The following is a 15,831-nucleotide window of genomic DNA, read 5'->3' as shown; positions in this document are numbered from 1 at the left end:
CTTTAGTACATGCCAGAAAAGTGTCTTAATTTAATTTTATATTTTAAATGTGATAAAAGAGAACTTACTTGTCAGTATTTCAGTATGTTTTAGCTAGGAGATACATAGTTTAAGACTGGAAATAGGCTTCACACAGTGGTAGTCTGATCTTGCTTGCAGCAGATGCGGTGGGGTTGGTTTTCACTGACTTCCAGTTGAACAGCTTTTATTCTATTGTAGAATTGACAAAGAGCTGATTATGATGTGGTTAAACATATGTTTGTAACAGCAGTTTTAAAGTCACTGTCATTTCTAAGTTTCCTATTCCGTAGAAAGATCTTTTGTAGCCTGAAATTTGTATGTATCATTAGACTGAAGGCTTTTTGTTTTCTTATTTTCAGTTCTTAATCATATCTATTTTTCTAACTATGCAGAAAGTGTTGTTTCAAAGACTGATTTCCTTTTATGACTGTAGAGGCTTTCCAATGATTCTTTTTTCAGGATTTTCTGTTTATATTTCAGATGATCTTCAAGTTAATATCCATGTAAATAGATTTTTTTTTTTAAGCACAAACATATAAGGAACAACATTATGTCCCAGATTTTCTAGTTTTCTATAATGGCATCAATCAATATATTTGAAAAGTGTATGTATGTGGGGTGTTTATTTGTTGAATGATTTATTTTTAGTTTGGAAGGAATTAATTACTAGAATTTATCTGTATACAGAAGACAGTGTTGTAGTTCTGGCTTTCAGTGGTGATACTGATCCTTAGGACAGAGGATTGGATCCATAGGAGTAACCTTCTCTAATGTGCATAAAGGGAAATGCTGCTTGGTATTAAGATTGGTCTTTAGTGTTTCTACATTGGCAGTATCTAGTATGAAGTATAATAAATGTTTTTGTGTTTTTAACAATTACTTAGCTGGTTTGGAGGTTGCAGAAGTCTGGGCAATTATAACCTGTTAGTGTTAATCCTGGTCAGCACTGTGCCTTTTCTAGAACACTGCTGCTGTAATGATACAGTTCATAAGCTTGTTAAATTTGTAGTAGTAACTGGGGGGAACTGTTCCTGAACTTGTGTTGTTAAGGCATGCATCTTGTTTACTGAACTGCAAGGAATTTCATAACCTAATCAGCTGCCAGGCTGATCACTACTGACCAATCATCAACCTTGTACTTTGGCAGTAAAACAGTTTCTTAAAAATTGTTGTCAGATTGCAGACCTACCAGATGCTGGATTTAATATGGCCTCTGGTTACTTGTTATCTGTCTTAACTTATGGAGTACTCATTATGACTTACTTCTGGTTTAAATTTTACTCTGAACACTTCACACAGGATCTTTGGAAGACTATAAATTTGACACCAGGAGATAACCTTTCTCTTCTTCCTTCATTCTGCCATCACTGTCTTGCATCTTGGTTATCTTTTCTTTTTCACTTCTAGCACTATTTGAAACCTCTAAAATAAAATGCCCTTTCTTCTCATTTGATTCATTCTTGCTTGACATCCAGTTCTTTTTTCCCTTCCTATCAAAATAGCAATCTAAACACTGTTTCTAGGCCATTTGAAGTAGGTTAAGCATATAAGTGTACATTACTTGGCAATATCCCTTTAGCTGTTCAAAATCAGAGAAGACTGTGGTTAGTGTTTTGTGTGTTGTTTTTTGTCAGTCCCAAGAATCATCCCTAAGTGTTACTTCTGGTTTGTTTTCAAATAATTTTTGTTGATATAGTTTTGTTTACGCAGTACATTGTAGTGTCTGCATTTCACCAGAATCAGTGTCTGAATTCCTTTTTAATTTATCCACCTTATCCCTTCCCCCTCCTTTTGTTTCTCTGAATTACTTTTAAACAGATGCGCTCAGGTCAGCTTTCCCGAAAGCTGTGGGGATCAAGCAAACGGCTCAGCCAGATTTCATCAGGAGAGACTGAATATAACACTCAAGATTCCAAGTGATTGCTGCTTCTACCTTCTCTCACGGATTCCAGAAACTTATTTAATCTTTTTGTCACTTTAAATGTATAAATATGCAATCAGGGGCTTGATTCTTAAGTCTATTGACAAAGAACCTATGTTGGAGGTATAGTAGTAAGCATATGTACTCATGCAAGTTAGCTTGCTTGCATATTTTCCCTAACTGTGTTGACTTGGTCACAGCAGTATCCCTCTCTCAACAGCTGCTAAAACTGTGTTTTGGGAGGGGAAAAAAACCCCAAAACCAAAAAACCCACAAGTTTCCAAACTCAAGCTTACTAATTGAATTTAAGATAAGTAGCATTTGATTTAAAGCTGAATAGGGCCAGATGCTCCTTGATCACAAAGAAGGTATTTGGCTTTGCTTTGACAGCATTGTTATTCCCCAATAAATTAAAATTCTGGCAGTTGCAATGGTTGGATTCAGAATTGGGATAGCTGACAGTTATGACCTTCTCAATATGTTTTCTAGCCCAGTGAACATTTTATTGCAATTTGTTCATGTAAATGGCTATTACTGTCTTCTTTTGTGCAGTTCCAGTTTTAGGCTGTTCTGCAAGGAACATCTGTGTTGCACTACTTGATTATCAGAGATTGTTTAAAGTACAGACATGAATAACTTAAAAGGAGTTGAAGGTGGTGAAGGAGCTGAAGGAGGTAGGAAATACTTGCTGCTGAAAATTATTTATATTGTCAAGTAGACTAAGACACACACCAAGAAATCCCATGGTATATTTAATATCTTGTAGAAATACAGAGGAAGAATCATTATCTTATATTGGTCAAAGATCAATCTGCTTCATTAGTAAGGCAACTCCTGCAAATAGAAGATAAATTTCCACTGCAGAATCATTATGCAACATTGCAGCACAATTTAATTAAAAATAGCACCTGTTTGTTTCTTGATTTGGTGTTCACCAAACCAGTTGTTAGCCATATTTTTTCTGTAAAAACAAACAGGGAAAAACAGATGAACATTTTGAAGATGCATTTAAGACCTAGTAAAAGAAAATACTAGATCCTTACACGTGCTGTATCCAATTGCATGCTATGTTTTGGAGAAGGCATTACTGTTTTTTTTTTTTTTTTCTTGGTTTACCAATATATGATGATAGAAGGGTGTGCATTTTCCTATCATTCTGACATTTTTATAATGTTACTGATTTAAATGATAAACCCCATACTGTTGGAAAAGCCCGGTGCTGAGGGAAAAATATGAATTTTTGGATCAGCGTGTGAAGGTGTGTGTATGTGTATATATGTGTGTATGTGTATATATATGTATATTCATGTATCTATGTCTATTAAAAGAGAAAATACCATGGGATAAGGGGAGTATAGATACAAGGCTGAACTATAAGTGATTGTTAGATAGCATGTTTCCTTTTGGCTACCCCTTCCTTCCCTCTACCATCACTTTTCTTGTTATTTTTTATTTATTTATTGAAATGGATGTGTGTTGTATCTCTTGTAAATGTTATCAGATATTCCCTGTGGCTGGGGAGTTGTTGAACTACCTGAGGAACTGCATAATGTATAATCTCATTTCATTAACTTTAAGCACAATATTTATTAACTTTGTAGAAATAGTAATACCTCCTTACCCTGTTAAAGGATAATCTTTACAATTTCGATTAGTCTCATTAAAACTGATTTCTCCTCCTCAATTTCTTTACTGGAAAAAAAAAAAGCCCTCTTAATGACTGATTAGTGTACTGTGTAAAGAAAGTTGTGTTGCTTTTTCTTAACTTTTGTAAATGAAATAATAAATCAGACTAGTGAACAAGTGGGTCTATGCATAGTTGCAATATTCTAACTATCACTGTGACAGACTGGATTGTCTGGAAAGTTAGGAGGAAGTAAGAATTATTTTCCCGAGTCACTTGCCAAGAGAGGATTAAATTTCCAAAAGTAGAGTGGTGTGGTTTCTTTTCATACTCCATGTATGTAAAAAAAAAATTTACAACCACATCCCATATTTTCAAATAAGCTATAGAGAATTGAAAAATACTATTTTTAATCAGTTACCTATCCAGTAAGAATACTGAGGATACTGTGGAAGTATAAAGTTTGTACATGAGAATGTGAAGTATGTTTGTCCATTATAATTTCATGAAGAAGGGATTGCAGGGGAGCTCTTTGGAGAGTAGTTTAGAGGAATTTCAGCTCAGAATGTGAGATTTTTCTGTGTTATGGGAAATTGAAAAACTCAGTTGGGACATTGAGATGATGGTTTTTGTAAGTATGCATATATGTTGTGTTTAAATGCATATATGAGGCTAAGTGTTTATTTGCAGGGGAAGGGGTCAGGAAATTATGATGTTTTGGGCTAGCAGAATAAAGTGGAAAAATGGAAGAGATGGGTCTTTCCTAGTGTTTGGTGAGAGCATAGTTTGCTTTTTGGCACTTGCTTAGAGAGGTTTGCATAAGGGTTTGAAAACGTCCTACTGTGGGTTAGGTATGTTTATACAATAGTTGAATTGACCTTTTTAGTAGTTTAATATTAAAGATTACTGAATACAGTGAGTCAGTTTAAGTAAAATATGTTGCAATAATTGGGGAGGAAATAGTTTATGATGAAGACCTTTGACATTTCAATACCATCATATCAATGCATCACAAGCATTGGGCAATCTTCACAAATACATGGGACAGGTTTAAATGTGGACAGTTCTTGGGCTCTAAACTTGAGGCTAGTTTGTGTTCAGCACAAAGCAGCTGCAGCATGAGGAGGGGGACAGATGAGCTCTGAGCTGCTTTATGCTCTAGGAAGAGTGGCAACATCCATTGCCTTTTGATCTTTTCTCTGGTCCTTGAGGGATGGGAGGTATACACCATCACACACTTGGTGTCCTTGCCAGAGGCCTTCTGGAGAGACCTCCATAGGTTTGAAGGTTTGCACTTTGCCTTTATCTAAAACCAGCTTTAAGTAAAAGATAAAAGTCGTAAGTGTGAGCATTAGCTGGCATGTTGTTTCTTTTGGTTTTAACTTATTTGTATAAAAAGTAGAAAATAATTTTTTAAAAATAGAAAATAATTTTTCTGATCAGTTGTTTAGGTCGGTTGATTTGCAGTCTGTTGTGCAGTGCACTGTGAATTAGTGAATTGACTTCCATAGTTCTTCCATTTCTTCAAGTCAATAAAGCTTAGGATCCCATTTTGTTTTGTCATATAGTATTGGTGAAATAAGATTATTCTTTGGTTTTGAACAAAGATTTATCTGTTAAAAGTACAGCTGTGAGATGAGAATTCCAATTAAGAATTTAGAATAAAAAAGTCTTAAGTGACATTTGTTTCATAGCACTACATTTGTCACCATCTTCTTGGTGATACTGTTTTTAATTTTTGGAGAAACTCGAGTTATTTATCAACGTTTAAGATGTGCTTACCTTTGAAGATGAGTAAGTAGGAGTGTAAATATATATATCTAAAAGAAACTGAAAACTGACATGCTTTTCACACCTGTACATAAATGAGATCAAGTAGTTAGCAGTATTGAGTAACTTCTCCATAGCACAGTTTTGAGCTTGAATACCAAAGGATATTTAGAAGACATCTCTCCTTTATTTCAAGTAAAATGTTTGCTAAATTTCTCTTTATCAATTTACTTATAATTCATGATAGTATTTTTAGTTGTCTTTTTATATATAGTGAAGAATCCCATCTAGTCTTTGCTGATTTTGTACTATACAAGCATACAGAAAGTGAAGTGCTTGCTCTTCAACTTAGCATTTGACTTATGCAAGTTCTTCTATATCAATGTACTTGTTATCTATTACTTGCTCATAGGATATCTAGAAACCACGTCTTCTATCATCCATGTACCTTACCAGCACTAAATAATAATCTCAGTGTTAAACTAACTGCATTTCTCCTGATGGTTAATACACATTATGGAAATGAGGTTTTAGGAAGCCTGTTGGATTTAAAAAGAAAGGAAAAAAAAAAAGAAAAAAAACCCAAAGCAACAAAACAAACAAAACATCCACAACCTCACAACTTCCCCCCAAAAAACCCAAATTAACCTATACCCACATTACAATTATTTTGCTAATCTGCAACAGTGATATAAAGAAGCTTTTTTTCCCCTCTGGTATATCTTAGATCATGCATATTATCACAAAACAGGTTTATCAGTCTTCACAGGCTTTAAATAGCCTAGTCAATTGACTGTTTTATAAGGATCCTCTTGAAAGTTGTATTTCTTTGTCCTTTAAATGAAAGCAAAGAACCAAGTTTCTGCACTGGAAAAATTCTATATGGGACTAGTAACATTGTTCTGCTTTAAGACAGTCCTGCAGGAATGATAAATTTATTTTTATCTGTAATGCACAATATTAGGTAGGTCTTTTAACTCTTGCCTTAGTCAATGGGAACTGTATACCTCACTTCCCTAAATCATGTCTCCCTCCTTCCTGTTTCCTCTGCAAGTCCTTCCCAATCTTAATTAACAAAATCCTTAGAAAATATAAGTCATGGAACCAAATGCTGCACAAAGCTTTTACTGTGTACATGTATTTAGCTGAAAACATGTATCTATATACAGATTATGGAATGGTAGAGAGCTTTAGAGCTAGAAGGGGTGTAGAAATGTCGACATCCTTCTGCTCCTACATTGAGAGTCTGTGTAGGTACGTGCTCTGTATCACCTGAAAGCATTCCTGTCTTCCACTGCTAAAGGCACCTTGCTGGCTAGGATAATGCTGAGCCTACGTGCCGTGAATATTTTCCTTTTTTTCCTTTCAAAGAGTTAAAAAAAGAAGAAGCACACACATATAAATGCATATCCTAATGTGAACCTAAGGCCTGATCTAATACTGTTATATGAAAGCCCTACATAGGGTTATATTTAATTGGGTGGAAATTCAAGCATGTGCTTCTAGGTCTTTTTATGCTTTTTGGCTTAAAAGCTATTTCAGTTTCAGTTGTAAACGTGACACTTGTTAGTAGTCTCCTTTGGGGGAGAGTAAGTTTTTGTGAAATCACATATATGTGGGCTCATTGGATGTTAGAGTCAACTAAAGTGTTTGGAATATGTCTTTCCCTCCATCCCAAGGAGCCAATCTTATTACTAATTGCCCTTGTTAACACATACTTTTGAAGGAAGCAAGGGTTTTCTAAAAAGCTACTGCAATTAAAGAAAAACATTTAAAAATTGATAAAATGCTATTGTCCCCTTCTTCACTATTGTAGTCATTAGATGCCTAAATGCAGAAATGCCTCTGAGTGGCACCATAACATGCTCTGCAGTTTCAGTCGAGTGCCATCGACCTTACTGCAGTCTTGAACACCCCACCCCATATGTGAGGAACTGCCCTTTCTTTTGTTTTAATTCACCTTTTTGCTGTGTATCTGTGGAAGAAGACTGGTATGTCTTTCTTTTAGTTACCATTTACCTACATGGCTCAGATAAAATACGTTTCACTTCTTTTCAATAGGGTTCCTTCAGTTGTGTGTTATTCCTAGTTTTGACTTGGAAAATTTGGCAGGTATGTCCAGACTTTGTCTGTGATTATACTCAGCACAGACACAATTTCATAACACATCTTCTGTCCCAGAAACATGATTATCAGTGTAGATTATGGTTTAAAGCTGCTAAGATGTTTTGAGATTAGAATATAAAACTTCCAGCCATGTACATCACAGATCTAACTGAACCTGAGGCCACTTGTTTATTTAGCTTCCTTTCTAGTCAGTATTTTCCTCTCAAGGGAGCCATATTTTTGCCTTGAAATAACTTTTTAAAATAAATTTAAGTCTTGCACCTGACAGTACTGCTTTAGTCATGCGCAGCTGTGAGCTGTCGCTTAAAGAAAGCCATGAGGGGAAAAAAGAATTCAAGGAAAACTTGCAATAAGTATTCTGATTCAAACCTTTACTATGCAGGAGCAGCTTGATATAAGCTTAGAGAAATGCTATGTGTAAGACTTACCTCCCTTTGGTCAGTGTTTTGATGGAAACTGTGATGCTACTCAGTTTGCCTGATGAATTTTTACTAAAGCTAATGAGGGAGTGGAAGCAAAGGCCTTACAGCAACAGTTAACCATATCTTCTGGTAATTCTTACGGACTGTGCAATTATGTGATTACAAATGGATTTTTAAATGCCAAAAAATGCCTTTCTAAAGAGTTAATGTTAGGTCTGAGGAGTGTTGGAAATAGCCACTTTCAAAAATGAGCCTTCAGGCACTGTAATGAACTTGCTGTCAGTCTTCTGTGCAATATCTTTTTCCCTCTGGGTGCTTTAAGTGTATACTGTATGTCTTACTTTGTTTTGAGAGTGTGTATATTGGCTAATGATGGATTTTTTTCCTGTACAGCATGGTGGAAGATGTTTTAAAATTTTGCACTTTTCTAGGATTTGCAAGTTTGTAACCTGACAATTTTTAACATGCACACTTTTGTACATAATTAGCATTGTATATATTTAACATGAGTCTGAAGCAAATAAAAGTAATTGAATGCATAACTTCTCCATTTATTAATAGCACAAAAATGAAATGAAGTGTGGAAGTACACTGAAGGAACGGTTCTTTCATTTAGCAGGTAAATCTATGCAGCAGGAACAGCTGACTTGCTGTCCTGTCTTAATTGTGTTAAACTAACTTTTTTTTCGGTGGGGAAGGAATCAAACTGGATACATGAATGTACAGACCCTTTCAGACTTCAAATAGCTCTGATTACTCAAGTACTGCAATAAGAAATGTCTTTTTGCTGGGAAGGAGATGTCCAGGACATGAATCAGGGTGAGGAAAAAAGCCCACTATACATATTTATAAATAGAGATAAGGTTCCCCACCCACCCTGGGACTTAGAAGCATCTCTTTCCTTCTTCCTCATTGTCTTCTCCATGTAGTAATTTGTGCTGCAGGAAATGGAAGGCTACAGATTCGGGGGATTACTGTCAGTCAGGAGGAAACTGAAATCTGTTCCAGGCTCGTGTTCAGTTGGTTTCTTACCCCTTAAACAAGACAAACCATATTGTGAGCTTTAACAGGAGCTGGGACTACTGTGCTTCCATCTGTTACTAGGGATGGAACCAGGCACCCTTATTCTTAACAAGCAGAGTTTTGACTCCCTTCCTTGCCCACATCATAGCACATACATATTAGATTTGAACCTTACTAATGTTCATATGAATAAAGACATGGGTTTCCTTGTTCTGGAGTTCCATGCATTAGGACCAAACTGGCGTTCCCCTGGCTTTCAATAACGGAGCTGACTACTGGGGCTCTTTCTGTGAAGGGCAACTAGAACTTGGAAGCATAAGCATCAGTGGATGCAATGCCACAGCACTTAACTGTGTAAGTTAGACTTCCTTTAGAGTGCTGTCATACTGTCTGCTCCTTTGGAGCATAAAACTACTCATGTTTTCCCCAAAGAAAAATGGAACCAAGGGATTAAGTAATTTCTGATGTGGGGGACAGGCAGCATATACCAGGAATCTAACAAAAGCTTCTCTTCCTTTCTATCTGAAGGATGATAACAATTCAAATGAAGCATTTACCTCAAAAACAGACGTGCTCCTGTCAATCCTTGCAGCGTGGCTTTGTCTCCTTCCACTAGCAGCATCGCACCTTCCCGCAAGCCCTAATGTAGGTGGAAACATTTAACATGATTTTCGAGCTATTTGACAGGGTAGAATGCTTGTCACAAGCAGGCCAGTCTTAGTGCATCTCACCATGACTACAGACTAGACTTTCTCGCTTACCTAACAAAGATGCAAAGACAGAATTTAGTGAGTAATCTTGTTTTAGAAGCTGATTTTCTTGTTTATTTCAGTTTTCACTTTTAAAGGAGGAACCATTAAGGAGAAGAGGAAAGTGTGGTTTTTTTCCCCACAGTTACTTCTACTACCCCACCATTCTTAGATCCAGTTCGGGCCAAGCAACAGCCAGCTGGGTTTGTTAAAACACAGATGTTTTACTCCCAAGATCAAGCACAGGGACAGGAAACACAGAGGTCCCAGTTCCCTAGACAGACATAATGAAATGACATATATTATACTGAATGTGCAAATTCAGAAACTGTATTGGAGATCTGCAAAAAGATATTGTATATGTATTGTACCATCTGCATGCACACCACCCCAGTGTACAATATATGACTAGTGGCCAGTGACTGGGAAGATCAGAGCTGCCTGAAATATAGTGTTTAGCAACATAATATGGAGTATGCATTTAATTTGTTCTAACCCATTTTCTGCAAGCAAGCAAAATCCAAGGTTGAAGCTCTTAGCAAGAATATAATTAACCTTCCATGCCACCGTTCTGGAAGGCTTGTCAGGCAGGGGAACCCACACTGAAAGCTGGCATGAATGCATTTAAAATGTTTATCATGCTACAGCCATGAGCTTCCTGACTGAGAACTACCAGAGAACTCACCAGAACTGGAGGAGTGTTTGGTTCTTCATGGTATTGGCGGATTCTTTCCTCTCTTGTTTCCTGCAATAATGAGTGTAGATTTAGTTTCCCAGGCCATAAGGTAGGACTTGGAGTTATCCAAGTAGCGTGACACCAAGCAATTCCATAACATTAAACAAAGCAGGCACTCTATCCCTCAAGCAGAATGGAGTGGCAGATTGATTCTAACAGATATGTATTTTACCCTTCATCTCTAGTGGCAATTTACTGCAGGCCGATCAAACAGAACTCACACAATCTCAAACCAGAAATGCCTTAAAACTTATTTCCACTCAATTCATCCTTTTTGTTTGTTTCTTTGTTTGTTGGTTTTTTACTACTATCTCTGCGTACACTGAGGAAAGTGGTGGAAGCAAATGCCTGAGGTGCCATTTTCATGAAAGAGGGTAGTGAACCATGGATTTCCAGTGATATTAAATATTTGCTTGTCTTCAAGTAGGTATTACACTGAAGAATTTTCCTTCTACCATGTTTCCTGAGGTTTGCTGCTGAACTGAGCAACAGTAGTTAAAGAAATCAAACCAGAAGGATTTATGGGTAAGGAAACACAGGAACACAGCAGGGACTTGGTACAGCACAGAGCTTCCAGCCTCCTCTTAGAGAAATAGCAAAAGTTATTTATAGGGAGAAGACTGCCTGCTTATCTAATACTGGCTGATTTAATGAATACCTACAACTTCAGCTAAACTCTAGAAGCACACCCATGTCCACCATCTCTACATAGTTTCCTAATTCTTAATACTTCCTCTAACCATGACATTTTGATTAGAAGGAGGAAAGTATTTGGGTTGTTAAAAGATTCACCACAAAAACTGTTCTCCAGGGAAGTAGCTGACATGCTATTCAAGAAGCAGGTCCTCCATACACGTCTCTTTGTGCTTGATGGCTTTAGTGTTTTTCTTTCAGCTGTATTAGTGCATGTGCCTGCTCAGTACTGGACATTAGAGGGTGTGCTCCCTGCAAGGACACCAGTGCCTAGGCATTTTCTTACACCATAGACTGCATGCAATCTCAAGATCTCCCTGTTCTGATGGTTTTTCTTCAGACCCTCCAAAATCACAGTGCATTGCATCTTAACATTTTAGGTTTATCTTTTTCTTTTTTTTTTTTAATTCCCCCATTCCATGCCAGGTATCAAGCAACAGTATTTCAGGCATTGCAAAGCTTCTGTTTGTGAAAAATACTTCATTCCACTTCAGTAATACTGTTGCCAACTCCTCTTCCCACGCAAAGAAAAGTTTAGAATGAAGTAAAGTGCTACTGCCTCACTGGCATTTCCAGTTTCTCTAGGGTGCAGATGTTTGACATTCTGTAGCTTTGTAAGGCCTCACAAATGCACGCTATGGTTACACCTCTGCACCCTGGTTACTGTGTTAGCTCTGGCATGCATTACTTACACCCATGTGAGTGCTTTTCACATCTGGGTCCAGGTAGTGGGGATTAATATTAAAAGGAACTAAACCTAGGGCCTGCAGGGAAGGTGGATAAACAATTGGCATGTCATTGGTGGTGTTGATGCTGATGGTAGCAACGTTAGTTCCTGCACTGGATCCCATGTAAGGAATCCCATCCTGAAAGACAAAAGCAATGATCAGTATGCTGTATCACAAGTAGGAACTGCATTTTATAGCATCTTCTGTCAGTCTCAGAGACTCAGCAATCAGATCAGACTTAGTTCTTCTAGCTCATCTCACTGCTAACTTTACAGGTGACAAGCAGAAGAATAAGATTCGGGCTCTGAGGCGAACAGTAGCTTGTCTGTGTCAGAGAATTAGCTGCTGCACGTCCTGCACTCACAGCTCTGTGACCCCATCACAAGAGAGAACTTAGAAGGTTGTCAGTGCTTATCCTGGACTTCGCTATTAAGAGAGGTGAGACTTGTCTACGTTGCAGTTACAGGAATTACCTGAACTAGCTTTTAACTAGCTTCTGAAGAGAGTAGTCCATCTGAAGTTAATATAATGTTATCACAGCATCAGCTTATGAGTACCATGACCAGTTTAGCATTGTTTAGGTATTAGTACTGAATACTGAGCTGTACATGGAAGAATGCCACTCAAGCATGCAAGTTCACAGGTAATAAACATTAGTAAAAATAAGCTATCTTGAGAGAGTTGGTGTTAATATAACCAAATAATTATTCAGATTTCACTAGTATTTGAACATTTTATGGATTTTCTGCCCACAACAGACATTAAATTTCTATATATAGACAAGCCTAGCTAACCTTTCTTCTTGGCAGCTGGCCTTACTGGGCTTACATAAATCTGTCTAAAGTCATTTGCAGCTCCACATTGCTAGTGCAACACCTTTCTTCTGTTCTCCTCCAGAAATGGTGTATCTTTACTGTGCCTTACAAGATTCACAAGCCGGAACTGGGCTGCTGAGCAGAAGGGCTCAGTGGCACTCACACCTCTCAATTCCAAGGAGATATGCAAAGTAATTATGTAATTTTCAACATGAACAGAACACTGCCTAAAAGGCATGTATGGATCCAACTTTATCACTAGTTTATTAGCAGACAAGCTGTAATGTGAACACATCTATATCTGTCAAAAAGACACAAAGTGGACAACTCAAACTGAAAAACAGGGTTTCTGGACGTAGACTAAGTCCTGCACTGTTCTTCATTGATTCATTTGACTCTCTTCATTTCAAGTTGAGAGACTTATTTCTAAGGTTCACAGCATTGTACATCTCAAGGTCTTGCAGTCCCACATCTAGGAAACTCTTCTAGAAAGACAGACTGCTGACCTTAGTCATTTCAATGACTTAATGGCAGGTTTATATGGCCACAGTTTTCAGTTCATCAGGTTGCCTGAGATGGCTCAACATTTGAAGTATATTAGAAACAAAGATGTAGAATCAATTTGGATTTGTCTAAACAAAACCTTATGCATGAAATCCTGCCATTTAGACTTGACCAGAGTCCTGTAGTTTTACCTCAAGAACTCTTTTCCTGATCTCGTGTATCAGACTGTTGTCGTAAAGAGCTTTCAGGAGACGGAATGTGTTCCCACCTCCTGCAGAAAGAAAGTCCAGCTTATTTAACATGCTTTCACCACCAGTTTTAACTAAAGCCTTTACAAACTTGGCAGGCTCAATGAGTTCTCTGCTCTATTCATGGTACTATCCTGCTTTGAGCAGCAGTAAAACCAGAATCTTTGCAAGAACAGTCATTGGGCAGGCCATGGGCTCATACCCTGAGTCCTTCTTGTAAGGCTGACACTGGCTGTTTGACTGTTCTAATACCCAGGAGCATGGTATTTGGACTAGATCTTCTTAGGCTTGATAAAGTGATGATACAGCTGTGATGATCATGTTTTTACACTGAAATACTGTTCATATTAATAACTTGAAACTTATGGAAGATCCATTAATAAATCTCTCCTACTTCCCTGCCTACCACTAAACTTAGGGTCTTCAGTCTCTCAATTAAAGTACTGTTTTCTGTAGTTTCTAATGATTTCTAGGTCCAACTTTTTAATTGTTGGTCTATAGTGCCAGTTCTGAGCAGGACTATTCAAGTGCCCTACATAAGCCATCAATGGGAAGTGAGAAGTAAAACTTACCAATAAAAATTGCTTCAGATTTCCTTACAGCTTCCACTGGGTCACAAGATTCGTGAATGCTGTCCAGCCCATAACCTTAAATGAAAAAGTATTTGCCTTTGCCACTTCAGTCTGGTGGAAGAATGTGGTATGTTCAATTTCTCTCTGCCCACCCCCTGCCCCCCACCCTGAGCCAAATTTTTTGCCAGATAACCAGGGAAATTTCTGAGAACTCTACAACATAAAACAGAGTGTATGTCCTACATTACTCCCGGGCTTCTGCATCCAGCTATACCAAAGGAAATGTTTGTTTTGTGGATATATGTGTTCAGTGTCTAAGAGCAGAGCATTTCACTCAGCAGGTGCAGGCTGAGGCACAACGTTACCAGGTAACTAAAAAATAAGGAAAAAGCTGTCAGTCTTGAACTTGGCTGTGCTGAAGTCTGATAGGATGTGCTGTCATTGGTCTATCATTACTTGTGCAAATATCTAATCCGAGTGTGGTTTCTGTTGAAATGGCTTTCACAGATTTGCCTTGCTGGGGTTCACTGAGTACAGGAAGCATCAGGAGAGCCAGAAGAACATGGACATTTGAGAGCAGCAATCTTTTTGAAAATCAAAGAGCAAAGTTTGCTGCCCAGGGAGGCGAGTACTGATTATTACTACACTAACAGGTCCAAAGTTACCTTCAACAGTGATAGATATTGGGTGGAGGTGTTGCTGTAGGCTGCTCTGCAAAGATCTTTGCTCCAAGCAAAGCTATCTTGCTGTTCATTGAGGAACTATCTGGCTGGTTGAAGTTCTTTGTAGAAATAGTCTTCACACCAGTGGTTGCACACCTTGAGCACATACGGGAAGAAATGTTCCCTCATGTGATTAAACTTAGTATTTAGGAATAAAATCTTCCTCCCTGAAGTGGGCAGAAGTGTTGCAGCAGGATTTCTTCTGGAGGCCTCTAAAGCATCTAGTCCTAGGCAGAAGTCTGGAGACGGCTCCTGCTGCTCTCAGTTCCATTGCTGACCCACTGTAAGGCAGCAGCCGAGCCAGGCCCCTCTGCAGCGCTGCCGCCCGTTCTGCCGGGGCAGCACCGCCCCTGCAGCCTGCCGGCCCGGGCTCCCAGCGCCCCATCCCGCAACACGGCCGGGGCTGCGGGAGGCCGCGGGCAGCCGGACCAGCCTTACCCACCCAGGCTCTCAAACTTCTCCCTGGCGGTCCGGGCGTAGGCGTCGCGGTCGTGCAGGGCGTAGGGAATGAACAGCACCCGCTTCACCTTCCTGGCAGGAAAGAGGGGAGAGAGCGGTCGGCGCGGCGGGGGCTGGGGCCGGGAGGGCTCCCGCGGCCCCCACAGCGCTTACTGCCCGAGGAAGCTCTGGATGTGCTGCTGGCAGTGGCCCAGGTACCCCCCTCCGTGCAGGGTGGAGTTAGACACCAGCAGCAGGCGTCCGCGGGCCCCATTGCCGCCCCAGCCGAGCCGTAGCCGAGCCGAGCGAGCCGCTTGCTCACCTGCCCTGCCCGGCCACGGTCCGCCCTTCCTGCCCCGCGGCGGCGCCGGGGTTGGAGCCGGAGGCGTCCCACTTGCCGCTGCCGCCGGCCGGGCCGGCCCATGCTGGACCTTTCGCATCTTCGGCCGTCACTTTCCTGCTTCATTTCCTGTGGCGCGTGCGTTACCTGTACCGGGTAATGCTGCGCGGCGGGGTTGGGGGGGCGCCACCGGCCGGCCCCCGGTGCAGGCGGGCGGGGAGCGAGCGGCCGTAGCAGGCCCCGGCCCGCCCATCCTGCGGTGCCCGCCCCTCCCACGGCCCCGGGCTCGGGCGGTGCCCTCTGCCCGTACCCCGCGGCCCGGGCCCGGACGGGGACGTGGCAGGGCCATCGGGAGCGTTCCCTGCCGTGCGGGGCGTT

The 15,831-nt window shown here is 39.9% G+C and overlaps 2 protein-coding genes across 4 annotated transcripts in view; one reads left to right on the top strand and one right to left on the bottom strand.

Moving 5' to 3' along the window:
- NBEAL1 (neurobeachin like 1) overlaps positions 1–3,745 on the top strand; it is an 80,474-nt gene extending 76,729 nt beyond the window's left edge. For all 3 annotated transcript variants that reach the window (XM_029959541.1, XM_029959540.1, XM_018071719.1), the window contains one exon: positions 1,840–3,745. In XM_029959541.1, coding sequence (XP_029815401.1) covers positions 1,840–1,941 — 102 coding nt within the window. In that variant the 3' untranslated portion in view covers positions 1,942–3,745. The remainder of the gene's footprint in view (positions 1–1,839) is intronic.
- Positions 2,682–15,553, bottom strand: LOC103764273 (alpha-aspartyl dipeptidase). The gene is made up of 9 exons (XM_018071720.2): positions 15,288–15,553; positions 15,118–15,206; positions 13,954–14,028; positions 13,325–13,404; positions 11,779–11,952; positions 10,343–10,402; positions 9,466–9,548; positions 5,349–8,919; positions 2,682–2,903 (listed from the first exon to the last, which is right to left on the bottom strand). Exons 1-8 carry the CDS (start codon positions 15,551–15,553, stop codon positions 8,841–8,843), a joined length of 906 nt encoding a protein of 301 aa, XP_017927209.2. The 3' UTR covers positions 2,682–2,903; positions 5,349–8,840.
- Positions 15,554–15,831: the final 278 nt, after the last annotated feature.

Source organism: Manacus vitellinus, unplaced genomic scaffold (assembly GCF_001715985.3).
Source record: "Manacus vitellinus isolate BGI_N305 unplaced genomic scaffold, ASM171598v3 scaffold_20_pilon, whole genome shotgun sequence".
Classification (NCBI taxonomy): Eukaryota; Metazoa; Chordata; class Aves; order Passeriformes; family Pipridae; genus Manacus; species Manacus vitellinus.
This window is presented reverse-complemented; position numbering and strand designations above follow the sequence as displayed.